At 38.4% G+C, this 23,069-nt stretch overlaps 1 protein-coding gene across 2 annotated transcripts in view; it reads right to left on the bottom strand.

Annotated features, from left to right (window-relative positions):
* Window positions 1-23,069, bottom strand: part of Ralgapa2 (Ral GTPase activating protein catalytic alpha subunit 2) — a 371,371-nt gene that overhangs the window by 197,577 nt on the left and 150,725 nt on the right. Inside the window, exons 17-21 of one of the 2 annotated variants that reach the window (XM_029567609.1) lie at window positions 22,271-22,411; window positions 15,541-15,672; window positions 12,773-12,870; window positions 8,074-8,164; window positions 6,563-6,739 (exon numbers count right to left, since the gene is read on the bottom strand). In XM_029567609.1, the coding sequence (XP_029423469.1) occupies window positions 6,563-6,739; window positions 8,074-8,164; window positions 12,773-12,870; window positions 15,541-15,672; window positions 22,271-22,411 (639 nt within the window). The remainder of the gene's footprint in view (window positions 1-6,562; window positions 6,740-8,073; window positions 8,165-12,772; window positions 12,871-15,540; window positions 15,673-22,270; window positions 22,412-23,069) is intronic. The other variant, XM_008841311.2, reaches the window with a different exon arrangement.

Here is a 23,069-nt window from a genome sequence, read left to right as displayed (position 1 = left end):
AGAGAGAGAGAGAGAGAGAGAGAGAGAGAGAGAGAGAGAGAGATATTAGAGAGATTGAGTGTAGGCATGTACCACACACCATGGCCTGTTTATGGACTCAGAGTACAACTCTGGGGTGTCTTTGCCTTCCACCTTATTTGAGGAAAGTCTCTTTGTTATTCATTGCTATATATGTCAGGTGAGCTAGTCCATGAGCTTTTGGGGATTCTCCTGTCTCTGCTCCAGCCTCCTCACAGGAACTATGGGATTACAGATGCATATACCACCACACCCACTTTTTATGTGGGCTCTGGGAATTTAAACTTAAGTCCTCATACTTGTATGGCAAGCTCCTTAGTTGCCCTGTACCTGCCCCTCTCCATTGCAACTATAATAGAAAATAGGAAAAAATATTTGTCATGAGTCCACAAGTTTTCACTAGACTGTAATCTTGTCTTAGGCTTTGATGTTTTTGACAGGCTTTACAGTTTCAAGGAGTACTGGTCAGACATTTTGCAGAATGTTCCTTAGTTGAAGGCTGTTTGGTATCTTTCTCATGATAGCCGATAGTGAAAATTAGCTTTGTCAACTTGACATACTTTAGAATCACATAGGAAGAAAGTCTCAAATGAGGTACTGGGTTGGCTGTGGGCATGTCTGTGGGGAATTGTCTCAATTATGTTAACTGAGGTTGGATGGCCCTGGGTTTGGGTTCTAGACTGTTTAAGAATAGAGAAGCAAGCAGGGTGTTGTGGTGCATGCCTTTAATTCTAGCACTCAAGAGGCAGAGGCAGGTGGCCCTCTGTGAGAGATCCAGCCTGGTCTACATAGTGAGTTCCAGGCTGGTTGGGGCTACAGGGAGATCCTGTCTCAAAAAGACCCCCACCCCCCAAAAAGAGTAGAGAAGCAAGCATGCATGAATTCACTAATTACTCTCTGTTCCTTTCTAAAAGATTGTATTATTTTTATTTTATGTATATGAGTGTATTACCTACATGTATATAAGTACACCCATGTTGTGCAGTGACCACAGAGGTCAGAAGAGGGTGTCAGATTCCCTGGAACTGGGGTTATGTATGATTGCTAGCCACCATGTGGGCACTAGGAATCAAACCCAGGTCCTCTGCAAGAGCAGCCAGTGCTCTTAACTGCTGAGCCATCTCTCCAGACCCTACTCTCTGCTCTTGACTGTGGATGTGACTAGCTGATTTGAGTTCCCGCCACCTTGACTTTTCCACTATGATGGACTGCATCCTGGAATGCTTCCCTGCAAGTTGTTTTTGTCAGAGTATTTTATCACAACAGCAGGAAATAAAATTTTTTCTCTTCTTTACATTCCTGGAATAACTTCTCTTAGCCATGGTGTATATTTCTCTATTATTCTTTGATTTCCTTTGCTAATGTTTATTTATTTATTTTTGCTTATAAAATAATCTCTAACTTTGTTTTCATCATATTGATCTTGTCTGGATTTGTTATCAAGTAGCAAATGGTAGGTAGGAGATGCAGAGAGCTTTCTTTCTCTTTCTGAGGGATAGGTTGGAAATGAGAAAGTGTTTCTTCAATTTGAAGGTTAAGTAAAACTAGAAATTATTTTTCATTTAGTGTAAGTTTATTCAACCTTTTTAAAAATAATCTTTTTTTTTTTTTTAACTTGTTTTCCCCCACACTGTGTCCTTGGTCAGTCTTGCCTCTTTGTCTACGCTTGCTAATGCTAATTTAAAAAGGTGCTCAGTTGTCTTCTGCTTTTTCACATTCTGGTACACTCATGGCCTCTTAGCTCTACTAGCTTCTTTTTAGTTAATGAATATTTATTACGCTACCGTGCTGGATAGCTTAGGTGTCAACTTGACACACCTGGGTTGAGGGAGCCTCAACTGGGGAATTGCCTCCATAGGACTGGTCTGTGGTCATGTCTATGGGCATCTTCTTGATTATTGAGTGATGTGGGAAGGCCCAGCCCACTGTGGGTGGTGCCACCCCTGGGCAGGTGGGCCTGTGTTGCGTAAGAAAGCAGGCTGAGCAGGGGCCAGGGGAGCAAGCCAGTAAGCAGTGTTCCTCCATGGCCTGTGCTCCAGTTCCTGCCTCCAGGCTCTTGCCCTGACTTCCTACCTTGGGCTCCCTGATGAACTGTGACCTGGGAGATGTAAGCCGAATAAACCTTTTCCTCCCCAAGTTAGTATTGGTCAAAGTATTTTATCACAGCAATGAAGAAGCAAACTAGGACGGCTACCTTTTCCTTCAGTTTTGAAATCTGATTTCTTTTCTAACTTGTATTTCAGCCAGGTGTGATAGCACATGCCTTTAACGCCAGCACTTGGGAGGCAGAGGCAGGCAGATCTCTCTGAGTTTGAGGCCAGCCTGTTCTATATAGTGAGCTCCAGGTCACCCAGAGTTACATACCTTGTCCAAATTAAAAAAAAAAAGACAAGACAAGAAAAAAAAAAAAAACAACAACCACAGATCAAAAATATTTGACAAAACTTGTTTATACAAATAATCTGCTTGATCTTATTTCTAATATCTTGCTTTAGGTTTCATTTTCTGACTGCCTTTGATAAAGCCTTAGAAGAAACTCCACCTGAAAAGGTAAGTGTGGTACCAAGCACCTGGCAGTCTGAGAAGACAAGGGGAAAGGTGAATGAATGTTTATGAATCAAATAAGCTTTCAAAGGGAACAAGAAGCATGGTATGGCATTTATATTTTAATAAAGATTGCCACATTGTCTAACACCTGGTGAGGAGAGGTAAGGAATTAGGTGATTGTATAGCTTTGCTTCACTCTAATACCTCAGCTTTTAAAGTGTACCCACCCAAATGGGAGATCAGCCCCAGCACCCCAGTGACACTGATGCTTTGATTGGAATAACAACTCCATATAGGCGCAGGCCAGGTGCCTCGCCACCTGCACTGTGCTAGACCAACTAACAGACCCTCAGTTATGAAAGGACCTACAAAATCTGCTTTAATACTGCTTTGCACTCAGGAAAAATTCTTGTCTCTGAGATAAAAGTCATAGGCAACATCCTCATCATTTTATCAAAATATGTTGAATTCTTTAGAAGTTTTTCAAGTGAGTGTGTTCATTTTTCCGATATTACTGTGAAAAATATTTTAATGAGCTAAAATGTTTTTGCCCAAAATTATCCTGCTGGTGGCATGAGTTACAGAACAGATGCTGACATTTTACATGTAGATGGCTCCTCAATGAAGAAGCACTTAATTAAAAAGGGGGATTTCAGAGACTTTAGAAAATTTCACCTCCAAAATACCAAAATTTGCTTTATTTTCATTAGCAAGCTAGACTGTTAGCCCAATATCTTTTTGTTTCATTATTACTAAATGCCATGGAGCCCTTAAATATTTTATATTAAAGTATGAACTTTTACAAACATGTAAAATTTTATCTTTCTCAAAAACATACATGGTTTTGACAGACAAAAATGTAAAGTTCAGGATTGGAAAATATTAAAAAGATTTTTACTATGAATTAAATCTTGGTAACTAGAAAAATAGGTAGTTATAACCAACTGCCAATTCAAAAAGCTGCAATTTTATGTAGGCTTGGCAGAGCGTTAAGGGAACAGAGTTTTTTTATTTTCTTTCCTCTGCCTCTTGACTGACCCTAGAGATTCCCTGTATGGCTCCTGTGTCCAGAGTCATGTAAAGATAAACTTTTTCTGTCATTACCATCATTTTGTTTGTGTGTCTTAACACACCTGATGAAATGTAGCCCAGGTATATTTTTAAAACAATGCACAATAAACTTAGCCATTGTTTTCAGCAAACATGAAATAATTTAAATAAGCAAGCAAATATAAAAAGTAAAATGCTAGCTATCTCTTGAGTTCATTTTTCTAAGCATTTGATAACAGACAGAATTATTCAGTGATAAATAGAAATACTTTTTGCTTTTTGTAATGCTGGGGATCAACCCAGGACCTCACACATACTAGCTCTACCACTGAGCTATACCCCAAGTCACATTTAAACCGTTTGTTCTTTTTGTATCTCTTAAAAATCAGGTTAGCAAGTGTTTTATTTTGTTCATGTATGAAGAAACTGTTCTCTTAAGAACAGAAAGTTAAATTCAGAACTGTGATAATCCTTAAACCTCATCATATTACAGTCTGTCCTTTTCACAGCTGACAAGATGAACTCTTGAACTGAGTGTACTGATTCTCTATATTAGTACTTCAAAGAAGAACAAAGTATTTGGAGGAGTTAATCACAACACGGTGCATCATACAGAATTACACAAATTCATTAAATTGAGCAGTCAAATGCATACTCTGAAATGGGATCAAAATTAATCTTTCCCAAGAACAGACAAAAGAAATAATCATTCAGTTTTACTTCCTTTCAATAAAAATAATTAAATCTAGTTTAACTTAAAGTACATTCAACTTATTGAAGATTCTGCAGTAGATCTATAGTACCATTATGATGAATTCTCTTGAATACTCTGTATAGTGGACCTTAAAAAGTCATTTATTTCATAAATACATTAACAGTCCTCATTCAAAGAGCTTCATGGCTATAATTTTAACCACAATACAGTAGAAAGGGATAGAGACAGCACTGCACTGAGCTAAAACACTTTGAGACCAGTTCCAACTCTGGCACTTAATCATATTTTCTAGAGGGATAAAACGATTTCTCAGGGTCTTGATTTACCACTCCTAAAAACAGAAATGGTAAGACCTGGCCTATTTACTACACAGAATTAGAGTTGTTAGTGAAGTGTTAAATCTTACGAAAGTTCACAGTATTAATAGTCAAGATCATTATCCAGTCTGTAAATAATTTTATCCAATACACTTATATGTTAATTTTATGGCACTTTGATGATACAATATCAAGGATTTTCAAAACTATCACACTTTGGTTATCTTCAGTTTTACATCACAGCAAAAACTAAAGTTTACTTGGTTAAAAAGAACACTGAAGATTTTTTCATTCCTTCAACAACTCTATAAGGTAAGAGCTGCTATTATTATTATTATTATTATTATTATTATTACTATTATTATTTTGTGTACAGAAATTGAAGGATATATATCTTATAATGAGCTTGAGACATCTGCACTCCTTGGCAGAGTATGGATGCAGACCCAGAAAGTATGCTGTGTAGACAGTTTATGTATGAATCTTAGAAATACAATACTAAAGAAAAGATTTCAAATAAAGCAGACTATGACTTGTTTTTAAATTGAGGAACAAAACTAAAAAGCAGAAGGGCACGGCAAAGCTTTTGCCATGCACTTTTGCTTATGTGGTTGGTTTTTTTTTTTTTTTTTTTAATACAGGCCTTCATGTAGCCCAGGCTAGTTTCAAACTCCTTATGAAGCTGAGGATATCCTTAAACTCCTGATTCTCCTGGTTCCATCCACCTCCTAAGAGCTGGGATTCATGTGTGTGTCACCATGCCCAAGGGGAATTTACTATATTATTTATTTATTTAGACATATGTGTGGGTGGTACATATTTGTGTGTGTGCAAGAGCACATGCACATGTGCACCCATACAGAGGCCAGAGAAGGAAGCTGGGTATCTTTCTCTATCAGTCTACCCTATTCCTTTAAATTAGGGTCTGTCACTGAATTTGAAGCTTGCTGCTTTGTCTAGATTGGCTGGCCATTGGGCTCCTGGGATCTGCCTCCCTGACACTGGAGTTAAAGGCATGCACAGCTATGCTCAGCATTTACATGTATGCTGGTGATTCAAACTCCAGTCCTTACGCTTGTACAGCAAGTGCTCTAACCCATTTAGCCATCTCATTATAAAATGAGAATCATTACATAAAAGATGGGGACAGGTGGGGGCTGGAAAGATGGAACACTGGCTGTTCTTACAGAAGACCCAGGTTCAATTCCCAGCATTCACATGGCAGCTGACAACCATCTGTAACTGCAGTTCCAAGGGATCTGACACCCTCTTCTGACCTCCGAGGGCACCATACAACACAGGTGCATTTACATAAATGCAGGCAATGCTCTTATACACATAAAAGTGATAAATAAAATATTTTTTTAATGGATGCTAAGAAGAAAGGGGTTTGAGTAGGGCTTCTGGAAACTTGGTGCTAGTTCTTAAACTAGCACGTTACTGACATTCATTTTATTATTCTGGTCCATTAATCCACATATATGTCACAACTTTACATTGTATGTATCAAAATATTTTATAGAACTTTCAAAATTAGACAAGATAGCCAAACTCCTTGACTTGTTCTAGATGTATGATACAAGTAACTAGAAAAATTATTGATCTCTGTCTCCAGAATAGAGAGTCTGATGAGGAACGGCAACGGCTTTTGCATGGGCACCATCACTTCCTCCCATGGGACAGAGTCATACATAACAAGCTTCCTCTTAAATCTGCCCAGGTTCAGAACCCTTTCCATACAGGACTCTAACAATTCATGACTAATCATGAGCAGGTGGTTGGAGCTGTGATTCCAGTTTGGTTGGAGGTAGCATCCCATCACAGTGTGCCAAGTAATTCAGAGTTCTCACAAGCAGGGACCTCTGGGATCTCCCAACTGTTTGTAGCAGTACTTTTTTTTCAAACACACAGTTACCTGTTAAGTTTGAAGCATCAGTAGGACTCAGTTGTAACCAGTGGCGGGCATCAGAGTCAGCCACAGCATCTGTGGGCGTGTTCAGTTCTGGGTCCTCTTCACAGTTCTGCCATGGGCTCATGGCTACATCTGGCTCAGTGCTGCAGCCCACTGCTGTGTCACTGCTGGAACTTTCACCTGGCACAACACAGCAAACACGGGTTGAGACAGCAGCTAGCTGAAGACAAATAATCAAAACCACCATATGTAAGTAACAACAATTCCACAGGTGACAGAGGGATCACTCAGGGGTTTGGGCAGAACCTGCACAGCTTTGATGGAGTTTCTGTGGATCCCTAAGGGCCACCTGGTCAACACAAATAAATCTACCCAATTACAGGACACTAAAATATAGCGTGAACTCATATATCACTTAAACTGCATTCTTTTCAGTGTCTTCACTTAGTTATTCCATGTACTGCCAAAGAATACACCAAGCCCTAGGCTTCCACTGAAATTTATCTACAAAATGAGGTCACTGGAGGAACAGGAGGAGCAGCCTGACAACTGATTCAATCACAAATGCAATTTTACTGTGCATATTTCAACTAGTATTAACACTTAAACCCAGGGTGAATTATCTTGGGTATCTCTGGAAAGAGGTGCCCCACTATAACAGATTTAGAGCAATGGAAAATTTCTCCTTTAAACACTAAAAGTTTTAATTTGTCATAATGTAATACTGCTGAGGTATTAAGACTTATGTGGTTATTTATTTAACTGGACACAAAACAAACCTTGACAATTCTGCTGCTTGAGGTCTCCTGCCTACGTCCCTAAGCTTCGCTGTTTTTATCTACTGTCCTCTATCAGTTTGCAAAAAACTGAAAGTTTTCTCAGTAATCAGATGACCCATCAGCTAGGTCTCAAAGCTCATCTTTCACAGAGGTATAAGCCAACAGGGAGGGAGGGAAAGTGACATATGGGAAGAGCTGCTCTGCATGTCATCAAAAGCCAGCTTGGGTATCCAGGGGCTACCTTTTGGCTATGCTGACAGAGATGGCCTGAACTCCGAGTACAGAAAAGCAGAGCTCAAGACCCATACTATATAGCATGTGATAATCCATCTTACGATTCCAGTCAAATTTCACTTTCATGAACATACCCACTGACTTTAATGTACTGCTGAAGCTTTGTGTTTCTTACCTGCAAGAACTTTCCTAAGAAGCTGGTTTCTCCTTCTGGGTCTGTCCTGTCTACTTCCCTAGACCCTGACCCCTCCTGTTCCTCTCACCTGGAGAAAGGCCCAGTAATGAAAATATAGGCCTCTCAGGTATATGTAACTGACTGAAACTGTTTTAATAACTGTATTAAGTTTATATCATTTCTAAGTTCCAGGATCAAAAATATTCCACTCCACAGTTGTGTCTCCCCTACTGATAAGATAACCACTCCAGTTAGAAAAGAAGGAGAAAACAAAACATATCAACTCTACAGTTAGATGTATGCAGACCCCGTTTCCTGGAACTTACTCTTCTGTCTTTCCCTACATTTTCCTTGCGTCTGCTGTAATTCATCCTTCAAATCCAATTCAGCAGGGCTGCTGCTTCTTCGAACTAAGATCTTCAGACAAAAAGAAATGCTGCTTTCATTACAGGAAAGTTAAAATTCTTACCAGACTGTTAAGATCCTAGCCCACATTTTTCAGGAAAAGGAAACAATAATAGCGACACGCACTGAATGATGTTTTCCTTTTGAAGATTATGTGTTCACAAGTTATTATAATTAAGTTATATATTACTCAAGATCTGAAACTTCAATTTATAGTCTCTAGTCTACTGACATCCAGTTAAACAGATCTACTAAGAAAGGATACCAAATTCTGTGGAGGTGATTTATTTTAAAGTTCTGTGTGTTTCTCAAGTCAAGTCCACATACATAGTCACACAATTCTCCAGAAGCCCTGAGCTCCCCACGAATGCAGGGGAAGGTACATACTTCACAGACTTCCAAAGGGCTGGTGAGAGCCTTCCTAGTTAATATACTAGGGAATTACTTAAGCACTGGTGAACACTGAACCTTATGTTGAAAACAGGGGATTAAGAAAATTTAGGAGGCAACCTGCATCCCCTAGATACTTATAATTTTCTGGGAAGGACAAAACATACACAAACTACACAAAATAATTATAATGTACATAAGCAAAATATGCAAATAAACTCTCTGTGAAAGGTATGAAAATAAAGTGTTACCTTAATCGGCTGACAGTAACAGGAGAGCTGTTCAAGAAGGCAATAGACATGAAGTGGTAGAGGGAAGGCAGGAGGGGACTCAAGGCAGGAAGCACGGAGTGGTAATCAGCAAGTTCTATGTGCAGGAAAAGAAGCTGATTATAGCAGGCCATGCAGGACAGCCAGGCGAAGAAGGAGAAAGAGGAAAAGCCCAGACCTTGTAAAAGAGGCAGGGGCCAGGGAGCCTTCAACATGAGGGTTAGGACTTTTGACCTAGTATTAACAAAATCAGCAACTGTATATTTCAGACAGTAGCTAACTGTAATTGAATTCGTAACTAGAAGGACAATTTCGGCACTTATCTGTGTGGTAGGTATTGGTGAAGAAGAAAATTGCTGTGGAACTGTTATGGCAATTCAGGAGTGAGGTGAAAGGCTCCTGAAGATGGACAGAGAGAAGAAAGGAATAAGAAAAACGCTGCAGAACTGCAGCTGGCGCTTCCAGCCAGGAGTGGATGGGAGTGGGAGAAACTAAGTCACAGAAGGGACAAATCTAGAGGAATGTATGACACTTTTATGTTTGGGCTGTATAGTCAAAAAAAAAAAAAAAAGCCCTATAACTAGACAACAAGAAATTCAGGAGTAGTGAGATAGAGAATTGAGCCCAGAATAGAAATGAAAATTTAAGCTTCTCACTACAAAATATGTGTTTAAAAACAACATCTGAGATTCAAGGTTAAAGCAAACAACTGAAAAGGGAGACAAATGTATGCTGTAAAGAACAGCTACTAGTCTAGAAAGAAGTCAAGATTAATACTATAGAAAATTAAAATTACATTAATTTAGAAGATTAATATTATATGAAAAATTAATACACAGCCTTAATATACAATGGTTTATATCTTATGACTCAAATAAAAATATACCTGGGGTATGCCCTTAACTACAAAGTTATGGGGGCTCTTTTGCTTCTGATGCCTGAGAGACGAAACAGCCTCTACATGTAGAGCTAAATGCCACATAAAAACTTGGTTGCACACTTGGAGCTCAAAGGAAGCAGAACTCTTAAAGAGAGCCACATGCCACCCTCAAAGTGAGCACAAGTCACAGCAATCTAATGAGGCTTCATGAAGGTAAATCCAATTATTACCATGCAGTGGTCTCAGGACAGAGACTTGTGATTAAAGTGGCACTTCCTGATTCACTGAAGATAGAAAATGCTGTCCCCTGAGGAATTCTCATCAATTTAAACACCCAGGTTTACTACAGATTAAGATCAGCCAACTAGGAATACACAATGATCACCAAACAACCAAACAACAATGGAAATAAAACACTAGGAATATGAGCCCATAAACAGCAACATCTTATAGATTTAAATCTCCAAAGGATTCTAGCAAACCAGAAAAAGAATTTAAAATTAGAAACTGCAAAGATTTTAAAGTAGTAGAAGATGAGAATTGTAAAGATAAGCAAGCAACAAGAGATTATTAGAAGTTATAAGACATACTTAGAAGAATAAATTTGGACTTTGAAGCAAAAACTACACTTGAAAGGTTAAAAAAAAAACCAACAACAAAACAAAACGTCAACAGAAATATGATAGAGCAAACATCGTCCAAGTGCAGAGTTTGAGCCATGTAAACTCTGGCTGCACACTGTGGTTGACAGGAATCACTTCCATGGCTTATCTCATCATGGCAGGCTTACTGTACTGATGAAAGACTGAGGACATCCTTCCATTGATGAAACAATCTAGACTGCATCCATAGGACTAAGGAGAATGGAGAAGCAAGGAAGCTTAGAGACATGGAAGACAGAATGAGAAAGTCTAACATATTTTTAACTAGAATTCCTGAAAGAAAGAGAAGACAGAATTAAAGTATGACAATGAATGTTTGAAGGAATTAGTACCAAGAATGTACCCAAAAATGGCAGAAGAAAAGCATTCACAGATGCACTGGAACACAGCACATACCAAAACACACAAACACACAAACCAAACAAAATCTCTACCTAAATGTACTACAGTAAAAGAGAAGGACAAGGCTAGAGCAGCAAAAAACAGCTGGACAGGATGACGGAGAGATGACATCTCAGCAGCAACAAGGGGAGATGAAAGACAGAAAAACTAGTCTCTATAAGAAGAGGTAGGGAAAAGAGGAAGTGGAAGAGCTACAGTAGTTAAGATGCTGTGGTACTGTTCAGAGACACAAAATACCCAGAGTCAAAAAATCAAGGAAACTGCGTTATATGACACAGGAGTGGCATTCAGATGAATAAAGGAAAAATACATGCAAAAATGAGACCTACACACCAGTTTGGGGGGTAGGTGGTGAAACTAGATCCCTACCTTTCTCCATAAAATAAGAGCCACTTCCAGGTGCTAAAAGACTTACATGGGGATAGAACAAAAGTGAAACGCTATACAGAGTCAATACAAGGTAATAATTTTAGCCTCTATAGTTGAAAGTTTTTTAATCCTATAAAACTCTACCATAATAATGGTAACAGAAAATATCAAAAGGAAGAATTTGTGTTTGCCAAAAGACACCAGAGTGAAAAACAGCCACTTGTACTACAAACATAACCAAATGTGGTCAATAGTCAGTCAATATTCAGACTAAACAAAGAACTAGCACAAGTAAAATAGACAAAAAATAAATAAATGACAAAAGCCATCAGCAGGCATGTCACAGATGAAACACAGATAAATGGCCAATCAACATAGAAGACTTCAAACCTTATTAGTAATCTAAGAAATTCAAATAAGAGATCCGATTTTCATGCAGTTGACTAATAATTTTTTTTAAAACTTGACAGCACAAAATACTGGCAATGTATATCACTGGCAGAAATGTACACTGTTCTTTTAAAGAAGAACAATCTGGTTTTGTATAATTCATTAATTCCACTCCTAAATAGTCATGAGAAAACTTTGAACACACAGATCTTGAGATACATCTAAGAAGATGCACAACTGCATTGTTCATAAAACTTAAAAACTGCAAAGAATATAAATTCCCATCAACTGAAGAATGGAAAACTAAGTGGTACTCATAGTTGAATCTCATATAGCAGAAAATTCAACAAATTAACTGCTACATATTGTCATGTGGATAAAATATACACAACTGAGTGAACAAAAAGCAGTACCTCTATAGAATACTTTCTTTTTAGAAATTCAAAAGATAAGAAAAACTAAATAACATATTATTTGGAGCCACATATGTGGCAGAATAATAGGGTAAAACAAGATCCTGCCACTGTCTGAGAGGAAAGAGGAGAGGGTAAGAAAGAAACTTGGGAGGTCAAAGCAACACCGCTAGAAATATTCCAACTTTTAAGATGGAGAATGGGTTTGTCTGTGCCTGCTTCAATGTAGAAAAACAGGAATACACAGGCAAGCTGGTACATGTTCCTTTTAAACATAAAGGAAAAGAAGAACACTTATCTTCCAAACAAGGAGACATTTTATCCCTTTCTGTGATAGGAGTTCTCTATAAGTATACGGTGCATTCAAAAAATGAATTAACAGAGGTTATCTGCCAGAATGGGTTACAGGTTATGTTTTAATTTCTTCTGTAAGCCTTATATTTATTTTTTAAGTAAATGACTTTTTTTTTTTTAACAAACCATAACAGATTTTTATGATTATTGTGTCAGGTCGAGGGTATCATCTAAAATGATATCAAGAATGGAGAATCTAAAAAGCAGGTTTTATAGGCAAGTACACCTGCTCAAAAGTATACTGTACCACACAGAGGTCAGGCAGGAAATTGGATTTCATGTTGACTTTCCCTCTATTTTTGCAGAATGACTACATTTAACATAGAAAGCAAGCACAACCTCAAGGGACTTCAAGGTTATATGGACCTATAATTTATCCCAATGGGGGAGGGAAAAAAAAACCTTTTAAAACACCACTAATAAATGCATTTATTGTGGTATAATTTATGCTTGTTTATAATGACAAATGGATCTTCTTTTTGAAATCTTACTGTTATTCCTTCATGTTCCCTCTTCACGTGTCCTTTATTCTCTTGAACAGGTTTAGGTTCTGAAGAACTCAAATTCTGTGCATTTTCTACCTTTTGACCTAGAGATTTTGGGAGGGAAATGATAAAAATGAATGTTTCAGAAGGCAAAATAAGAAAATAATAGACAACTGGACAGACAGATACACACAAAGACCAACTGATAAGCAGGCAGAGACAGAAAACAGATAAACTATTGCACCTAGACATCCCAGATCATGTAAAGGTGTGAGTTATGGCTCCAGACTGGCAGCATCTACAGAGCTGATCTACATAGAGACCTGGTCTTTGGACAACAGATAGCTTGAACTGGAGTAGATAGAATGCTGTTCATTGGGGCTCACAGGTCTACTGAGTGCCTTATGATGGCACAGAAGCACATGACACATCACTCCTGAGAAGGAAGGCTTGGGGACAGCATCTCACAGAAGGGCTGCCTGCAATGACCTGTGAAACAACAGGAAGAAGGGAGCAGTAAGGTGGCTCCATGCTGCTTGACTTGCAAGAGAAAGCACACATAGGTTCAACAATTTAAAAAGGGAACACCACCACAAAGCCTGCAAAGATTTAAAAATTGATCGCAAGAGGATTTGATGAATAATCTGTGGCCAATAATTTTCAAAAAATTAACAAATAGAACCAGTTTCTAAAAACAGCAAAACCAAACTAAGGAAATCTAAGTCATTGGATATTCCTTTAATTTCTAAACTTTCACTTGACAAATATCGCATATTTATGTTATATAACATGTCGTTATAAAACATGCACATATAAATCATGCTAATTAGCATATGCATGACCTCACATTCATGTAATGAGAGTACTTAAACATCTATTTTCTTGGCCAGGTGTGGTGGTCCATGCCAGTAATCACAGCACTTAGTAGGCTGAGGGAACAAGATTGCAAGTTCCAGGCCAACCTGGCTAATGGAGACCTTATCTCAAACAATTCTCTTAGCAAGCTTCAAGAATGAAACACATCGTTATTAATTGTAATCACCATATTATATAACAGATCTCCCAATCTTTTTCCTCTCTCAAATGAAGTTTTATAAAATTTGAAAGTATTTTAAAACTTTCTTAAAAGAAAATTCCAAGCAACTGGTGGATTCTCCCAAATATTTAAGAGAAAAAAAAAATTTTTTTTTTTCCCTGATGGTACTGGGGATTAAGCACATGCTTAAATTTTCTTCTTAAGCTGCATGTTAGACAAGAGTTCTACTACTAAGGATACCAGTATCTCTAATAACAACCATACATAAAACCTGTCAAAGAGAAGAAAGCCTTTCAGACAATACTTTTTTCTTTTTACTATAAATTTTTAAAAAACATTTTATTTATTGTTTTTATTTTATGTGTATGAGTGTATTGTCTGCATGTAGGTAGGTGCACCAGTGTCATGCAATGCCTGTGGAGGTCAGAAGAGGGTGTCAGATCCCTTGGAACTGGAGTTACCGACGGTTGTTAGCCACCATGTGGGTGCTGGGAATCGAACCCTGGTCCTCTGCAAGAGCAGTCAATGCTCTTAACTGCTAAGCCATCTCTCCAGCCCTTTTTTCCTATAGATTTTTATTTCAAGAGGATCTCTAAGAATAAAACCATTCCTACTCATTCAGTAGCCCTGACATTAGAAATTATGAGAACCTGCTGATTAATAAGGCAAGTTTTTTTCTGAATTTAACTCATGGTACTAAAATGGAACAGGAGTGCATTTCCTGACATTGTACACAATTTAAACATGCTTTTCACTGCCACACACACTTCTCACTGCCTGCAGTTCAGTAATAACCTGGCAGCTTCTTCACTTTCCTTACCCTGTTGCTGCACAAACTGCTAGAGAACCCGTATAGGCAGATGCCTTTAAAGGTTTACTTCCAACCTCAGTGAAGTATGCAAGCTGCTTATAAACTTTCACACCCTGATCAGCCTTCTGTTCTCATTGTCAGCCACTCTAGCCCAGCCCATTGCCTGTCCCTTACTTCCTCTTATACCTCCTTTCTGTCTGATTTGCTAATCTTTTCCCCTTGTCTAGGAACATTCTCTGCTCCCTCCTACTCCAGTCACTTTGGACTCCTTTCTTGTCTCCAATCATGCCATATTCAAAGAGTTGATGAGAGTGTGTTTGTGTTACATAAATATATTAAACAACAAACATTTCATTTTCAGAAGTCACATACTTATAATTAAATTAAAAAGTCAATTCCTGGGCTAGATGTGGCAGCATGGGCCTGTTAACCTGGGGAGAGAGGGTTATAGGAGGATTCTTGGAGTATGGAGCTCATTGGCTAGCCAGTCTAGTTGAATGGATGAGTTTCCAGGTCAGTGAGAGATCCTGTCTCAAAAAAATAAAAAGGTGAAACACACACAGTAACAACACACAGCTCACCACATATACATACATATATACATACACACACACACACACACATTTTCTTGAAATGAATAAATATATTTAGAATAAATGTACTACCTGCAGCTTACCCCTGCCTCAAGCCCAAATCTATGATTCTGTAATAGCAATTGAAGACTCAGGCATCCATGGAGAAATCCCTGTATTTGGGAGGCAGAGACACGAAGATCACTCAAGTTTGAGGCCAGCCTGGTCTACAGCATTCCAGGCCTGCCAGGGCTACATGGGAGACCTTGTCTTAAAATAAATAAATAAATAATAAAATAAAATAAAATAAAATAAAATAAAATCAATCAAACAAACAACCGAAAACTCCACATACCCTGAAGAGGATCTGAGCACAGTGGCTCAGCGATGTCGGATGTACTGCTACTCCGGAGGACCTGCTGTCCCGTTATGAGGTAACCAGGCTCGACTGCAGACGCACTTTCCAGCTGCTGAAACTCCTCCACTTCTGTAAGCATTGACACAAAATATGCAGGGCTGTGGTTTAAGATTTTAAAAACATTTTCAATGCTTAAACAACGGATTTGAAGTACTAAGTTCCAAAGATTTTTTTCATACAATATTTTCAGTAAGACAATCTACATTTATATCATTAAATGTCCTATACTTATTAACAATAATATTCCACTCCAATAATATATTTTCTTCTTAAGTTCTAATTAGCTTTTTATTTCTCAATTGAAATGAAAGGGGTAAGGAAGAGAACTACAAAATGGATGATAGCTCTAAGTCATTTGAAAGTTCAGGGTCAGGAAGGAAAGATCCAGCCATGCAGGAAATGCACAGAACTGAAGAAAGTAGAAAGTGGCACCCCGAAACACGCTCTAAGATAAAAGAAAATGGGAATTCCAAATGTATTGCTATTTTTAAGGGATATATAGCCAATTGTGTAAAATAAAATGCTATGTAATGATTTACATTACATTACCAAGTGCAATGTTGAACTAACCACCAAAGCACAAAAATGATCCACTGGTATTTTTTTTATTTTGAAAAATTTATTTTTTAATTTTATGTCTGTGTGTTTTGTCTGCATGTATGTATGCGCAGTGCCAACAGAGGCCAGAAGAGGTGATGAATCCCCTGGAACTGGAGTTACAGATGGTTGTCAGCCACCATGTGGGTGCTAGGAATTAAACCTGGGTCTTCTGGAAAAGCAGCCAGTGCTCTTAACCACTGATACCACTGGTATTTTTAGAGAATCAACACATATATAGCATAAAATAGAAAACCACAGATGAGCATTCAACAGTAGGTAATCTCAGCTAGTATTTTATATACTCTGTTCCTCTGAAGAATGTTTCCTCTGAGCTCATTTCTAAAATGCACAATTCGTTTTAATGTTTAAAGACCAGCCAAGGTACTGGAATAGTCACTCTACTCCCTCTCTAGACTCACGGCCTCAAGAATGCATCATTTTCTGTCCGGGTCATAGAATACCCTGCACACTACTCACTATTTCCTTCTTTTGTAGAGATACAGGGAGGTGCCTCTAAAATGAAAACTGTCTGTGTCTCTCCATTTAAAACCCTATGAGCCACTTGCCATTAGTCAAGCCCTGTGCTTACTTGATGAATAGGCCCATCCTGGGGCCCCAACCCCTCACATTAGTCCCCAGTCATCATCCAGAGCTCCCACTCTATGTAGTCTCAGCAATGCTGATCCTCTTGGCTCCTGCTGCTCTCTTCCTTCTCTCTGCTAACCTCAGTCCTGTTCCCTGCCCCTTCATCCCCATGCTGCCACATGCATATCCCAATATATGTCTTGCTATGTGGCCTGCATGCAAAACCTACAGCTCTCATGAGACTCCAAACTCACTAACATAGTCATAAAACTTCACAGCCATATCATCATCTTTCAAAAAAATTTAATCAATTAAAGGTTTCACTACTTCTAAGAAGGGAGCTCCCAAAATTCAGCCTGTATTATCCTACCTGGCTATGTCACCTGGTTTCTCACCTGAAATGGAGACTCACTGCCAATGGATGAATCCCACTGTATGTGTAGCCCTCCAGCCTGGACCATAAGATGGAGCAAAGGCTCACTCCAACTAAGAAGTACATAGGATGATCCCAAGTTTAATACACAGTACTTCCACTAAGGGTTGCTGCTCTATTCTTTATTTATCCAAATAAAAATTCTATTTTATAGTATACTGGTATGATTACAAGGTCTCTAAACTGAAATTTGTGTGATGCATCACTTATGAATCAAAGCTCCACCTAGACCATAGTTTAAACATGAATGCTGATGGAAATCTGAGCACAGAGAAAAGATAGGCCAACAGGGAAAGAAGAGACTCATTAAAGTCTCATTTTTACCAGGCCATCTGATTGCCTACTATTTCTCTTGAACAGCCAAGAACTGTTCATTTTTCCACAGAGTAAACATAAGGCATATGTGCATACCTTTTACCTACCTATTTATCCCAAAGCACAGACTAGGCCCTTTACAGCACTCCTAGTGTCTTTAGCACTAGGCCAGTAAAATTAAATACTATAGGGCCAGTCATTCCAGCTGTCTTCTCATTCTAATTATATGCAGGACACTGAAATGAAGCAATTATATTTGTTAATAAACCAACTTGTTATTCCTGTATCACTAGAGGGAGCCCAAGAGCTTCCTAACTTTCTGAAAAATCATTGGCGAGAACCCATTTTTATGAATAGTGGGAAGAGTGGGTTTTATTCTCCAAAGCATGATGCCAAAACTAGTAGATGCCAGTTTCTGGGTTATAAGCAGAAGCAAATAAGAGCTGAGCCAACACTGGCAGCATCTTTCTAAAGATAAAGAACATCGCCATCTGGTGGGATGCAATACAGTCACAGCACCATGGCTTCCAAATTAATGTCCCCACTGGTCCTCAACATGGCAGACAGAGGACGAGGAGCCTGCTACCACCAGCTGGTCTGCCTTCCCAACAGGCGGGCCTAATACAGCTTTTAAGACTTTGTTTTTGTAAAACTGTCAAGAGGGACTTCTCAGATGGAGAAAATCCATGCCTGTAGAACTAACCGGAAGTGGCAGGGATGGAAAAATGGGTGATAGGAGTGGAAGGAAGGGACAGCCACATGCCTTGCTGTTCTGCTAGGGCCTCAGCTCCTCTTAGAGTTGACTGTCAAACGAGACAATTTGGAAAAGAAGAAACTTCAATTATTCTTATGCCACAATATAAACCTAATTTGCTGATTTGAGAGTGTACATTTCTTGGGTTTGTGTGTATGTTTTACAATGAGTACTCAACACAGGCTTTATAAAATGCAGAATGATTCTTCCTTAACATCCTTCCCTTCCTCACAGTCTTGGGCTCCCTCTGCTGGCATGTTATTTGTTAAGAAAGCAAGCTCTGCTAAGGTTGCTCCCTTCTGTGGTGTGGAGTGATGCAGTTGTTCTTTTGTAATAAATGAAAATTATTTTAACATTTATAGGAAAATACAAAGATACAGGATTACCTGTCAAAGTAGAAAAGGACCCATCTGAGGTATGTAACAATTGGGCAGTAAATCTTAAATCTAATGCATTCTCTGCTCTGTATGTTACATAATTTCTACTGAATCACTTCAAAGAACTCAATTCTATCACAGATTCTAAGTTCATTTGCTCTCTGTGAAGCCAAGTTAATCCCAATAACCCAACATCTAAAAGCACTAACTTTCTTGTCTCCTGAGGGTATGAGTTATTCAACACCATTACTAGCCTACTGCTTTCTGAAGCTCCACTGAAAACAGAAAAATGATCATAAAGATTAATTTCTTTTTCCCCCACTGAGAAAAGAGTCAGCATGCTTAAACTAAATGTGTAATATGCTCATTAGTTAACTTAAATTTTCTTCAGCAATTCACTCATTCTTTAATCAAATGCTTCCTTCCAATCCTATTAAATGAGGTGAGTCTCATCCTTCAAGAAGCAAAATGCTAGGTTCCATTTATTCTCCATATGACTGCATAAGCAAAATTATGAGTGAAATTTTCTAGTTTTTAAAACACCACGCATGATGCCAACTTGACCTTATAAAAGCTCAGGAGATACATAGCCACTCAACACCCAGCTGTCTACAAGGTCAAGCTTTCCAAAAGTGAGTCAGTTTGTATCCTAACAAGAAGCACTTCCTTGGAGCCTATGAACAAGATGCAGAAGCAGCTGTGTGAGGCCTCCTCTGAGGTTCCATAAGTCACTTTAAGACAAGGGAAGGCATTGATTCACTCATTACTACCATTACAATATTCCCAAATGAAAAATAAAATCGACCATTCACATAGTATCTAAGGGCTATAAATTGATAAATGCCCCCAAATGGAAAGCAGTTAAAATTGCAAACCAGTTGGAAGGAGCTGTTCTTACAATAGAAAAGTGGGAATCCCCGCAAACAAACAAGCCTGCTTTCTTGGCGTAGTTTTTCCCTTAACCCAGCTACTCACAGTAATGGAAGTAGGTGGCTGTGATTCTTCCGAAATACAAACACTACTTTTTCCCCCACCCAGTATAAAAAGCTCCCCAAATCTGCTGTTGCTGCCAAATGAGTCTCCAAAGGATCATAATGAGGAAATGTGGCTGAAGGTAATTCTCTATTGCTTCTATTACTATCATTTTGGTGGGCTGACTATTCACACAGATTAGAAAGAAAACCAAGAAATGTTGTCTTCAGTACAAACCAAATTAGCAACTACTGAGAGTAAAACAAAAGGAAAAGCAATAAACACCCAACTTGTGGCCATAAAGAAAATTTCAAAGAGTCTGCTTGTTATTTAGCAATACCTTAACAGAGTGTGCCCACCCACTCGAATTTAAATTATGCATGAATTTAATGCTGCAACATGCCAACCGAAAGGGAATGTACACTCTAAGACTGAGGACAGATAAATGTTACCCTTGGCCTAATCTATTGATAGGTCAGTCACAAAAGACAATGGCATCATTTTAACTAGCAGGGGACAACTGACATTAGATTAAGAGTCACTGTAGCTGTTAGATGAAACCAACAACAGCAGATTATCATCAGTCACTCTGCCCTAAGTCTCTTCACTTTGTCATAGAAAACAGGAATGAGGATGACAAAGATAGGAAAATGCAGACCTGGTCCAGCCTGTTTCACCCTACCAGGGAGTTAGGGTGTTTTGTTTTGTTTTTGTTATTTATTGTGTATGAGTGTACTGCCTGCATGTACATAAGTGCACCTGTGTCGTACAATGCCCATGGATCCCCTGGAACTGGAGTTACAGACAGTTGCTAGTCACCATGCAGGTGCTGGGAACCAACTTCAGGACCTCTGCAAGAGCAGCCATTGCTCTTAACTGCTGAGCCATCTCTCCAACCCTACCTTTAGGGTTTTGCCCCTATTTGCAGTATTGGTATTTGAGGCCTGATCATCCTTTGATGTGTGCTGGCCTGAGGAGGGTAGGATGTTTAGCAGCAGCTCTGGCTTCTCCCTACTAGATGCCAGTATCACTATGATAATCAAAAATATCCCCAGATGTTGTCCAAATATCCCTAATTGACAGACATTGCTGTAAATCATTTAACTTCTGTTAGAACCATATATGCACATATGAGAATCAAGCATTTGAGTAAAACAAAACAAAATTCTGAGTATAAACAAAATTTTCCAAAAATGAAGTTATTAACAAGAAAGAATCCCTTCTCCTGGGAACATATTCCAGAAAAACTAGTGAGAAAACTTAAGTGAAACAGTATGGAAATAAAATAGACTGTGAAATAAGTTTTTCCCTTTCAAGAATTTTTTTGGGGGGTGTCTATCAGACAAGTATAGAGCATAGTTATTTTAGAGACTCTATTAATCACCTCCAGCATTTTCTAGAGAACTAAATAATCATGCACTTACTACTGGGAAGTAATGGAATTGTCATTTCCCATGTGCTAGGCATACTGATTTCACCTTGTGTTTACTAAAGAGAAATGATTTTCTAAGAAACAGTCAGGGGAGCTGGAGAGCTGGCTCAGCAGTTAAGAGCATTGACTGCTCTTGTTGAGGACCCAGGTTCGATACCTAGTACCCACATGGTGGCTAACAACCATCCATAACTCCAGTTCCAGGAGACCCGATGCCTTCTTCTAACCTCCTGGGGCATTACGTGACACAGGTGCACTTACATACATGCAGGCAATATACTCATATACACAAAATAAAAATAATAAAACATTTAAAAAAAAAGAAATGCCATCTGCAGTCTCAGTTAAAGCTAACTTCTTCCCTTGTAGTTAGAAAAGTAAATAGTATGGTATTTTACAAAGCCACTAGAGGATCAAGCCTTAACTTTGTTTTGCCAAACACAATAGTGCTATAATTTTTGTGCTACAAAAAAGCACAATTAGGCTATCTTCCACATTTAAAAAGTACTAATCTATGTGTCCGAATTCAGAAAAAAGAACATGAAAAAGTTTCCCTATTTATTAAAAAGAGTCAATTCATCTTAGAATTACTGAGAAATATCTAGATAAAATTATTCACTATACTACAGAAAAGTAAATTTCTTCTTGGAAGTAACTAGGCAAAAAAAAAAAAAAAAGACAAAAATTGCTTTGGTATAGAGGTACCGTTTTTGAATAACCGACACAGGATAATCATGCATACTGATAACACACAGCATGCTATCTATATGTGCACTGGGTAATGTGAGATCCCATCAGGTAACTAGCATATCTACCACTTTTGTTATTTATTTGATAAGCTCATTCAAAATCTCCTACTCTAGCTATTCTGAGATAAACAAAAAAAACTACACGACTAAATTTAATTTCAACTAGGTGAAGCCTAAGAACAAAATGTTTTGGAAATCAGCAACTGTTTAACTTGTTTTTCACTAAAATTATCAGTATGAATATGGTAACCAGCACATTATAGACATTTTTAGTGACTGTTACTAAACATCAGCTACACAAAAATAATGATCAAGATTCTTTGCTATTTAACACAAGTGCAATGGGCAGAATCTAGTGTGACATGGGAAAAGCAATGAAGGAAGCAAGGCCCAAGGGCAGGAGGGAGAAGCCAGGGACATGGATGGACACAGGAGACAGCATTACAGTACCTGACAGCCTGTGAGAGCAAGAGGAGTAAGAGAGACCAGGCAAGAGAGTGCTCACGGTGTGAAGAAGGAGGGGGACGCTCTTAGTGGCAGGCAAAACCTCAGAAAGGTGGACACAGTTGCTGATAGATTGGCTTCGCTTAGCTTCCAGGAGAGATAAAGGAACAATTATATCATGAGCACATCCACACCTGTCACTACTTTTGAATTCTTATTTATCTGGGTTTCCTTTAAACATTTAAAGGAAGTCATCTTAAACATTAAAAGATGTCAGTACAAATGACAGTACTTAATTGATCTCTAAATACAGCCAACTGTCAGCCAATCACTGATGACTTTGAGTGGACACACCACCAAGGACTGACTTCTTCTGGGGAAGCTTTAGGCACTAGCCTTCTTCCTTCTACTGGGTACCAGAATGACATCTGGGCTGTTTATTCAAACAGACATTATTACCTCTTCCTAAAGGACACACATAAAAAGACCACAAGGACAGAAGGAAAATCTGGTCCCAGATGAAAAGTCTTCTATTAAGTAACAAGTAATTCAGAAATTGGTTTACTGAGAGCTGACTGTATTCAAAAGCAAACCATTTCATGAAATTAAATAGCCTAAAAGCTCAAGAACATCAGATAATTTATATGAAACCTATTTTATAACATATCTCATGCTTAGTCAAGTTGTACTTTCTTAGTATCAACTTTATGAATTTCTCATATATTGCTTGTCAAATAAACATTTGATGAAACAGGCATATAAAGAGAACATGCTTCATATACATAGAACCACAATTAAGAAAATT

Source organism: Nannospalax galili, unplaced genomic scaffold (genome assembly GCF_000622305.1).
Source record: "Nannospalax galili isolate Female #2095 unplaced genomic scaffold, S.galili_v1.0 scaffold510, whole genome shotgun sequence".
Lineage (NCBI taxonomy): Eukaryota > Metazoa > Chordata > Mammalia > Rodentia > Spalacidae > Nannospalax > Nannospalax galili.
The sequence above is the reverse complement of the archived record's forward strand: the minus strand, read 5'-3'. Positions and strand labels throughout refer to the sequence as shown.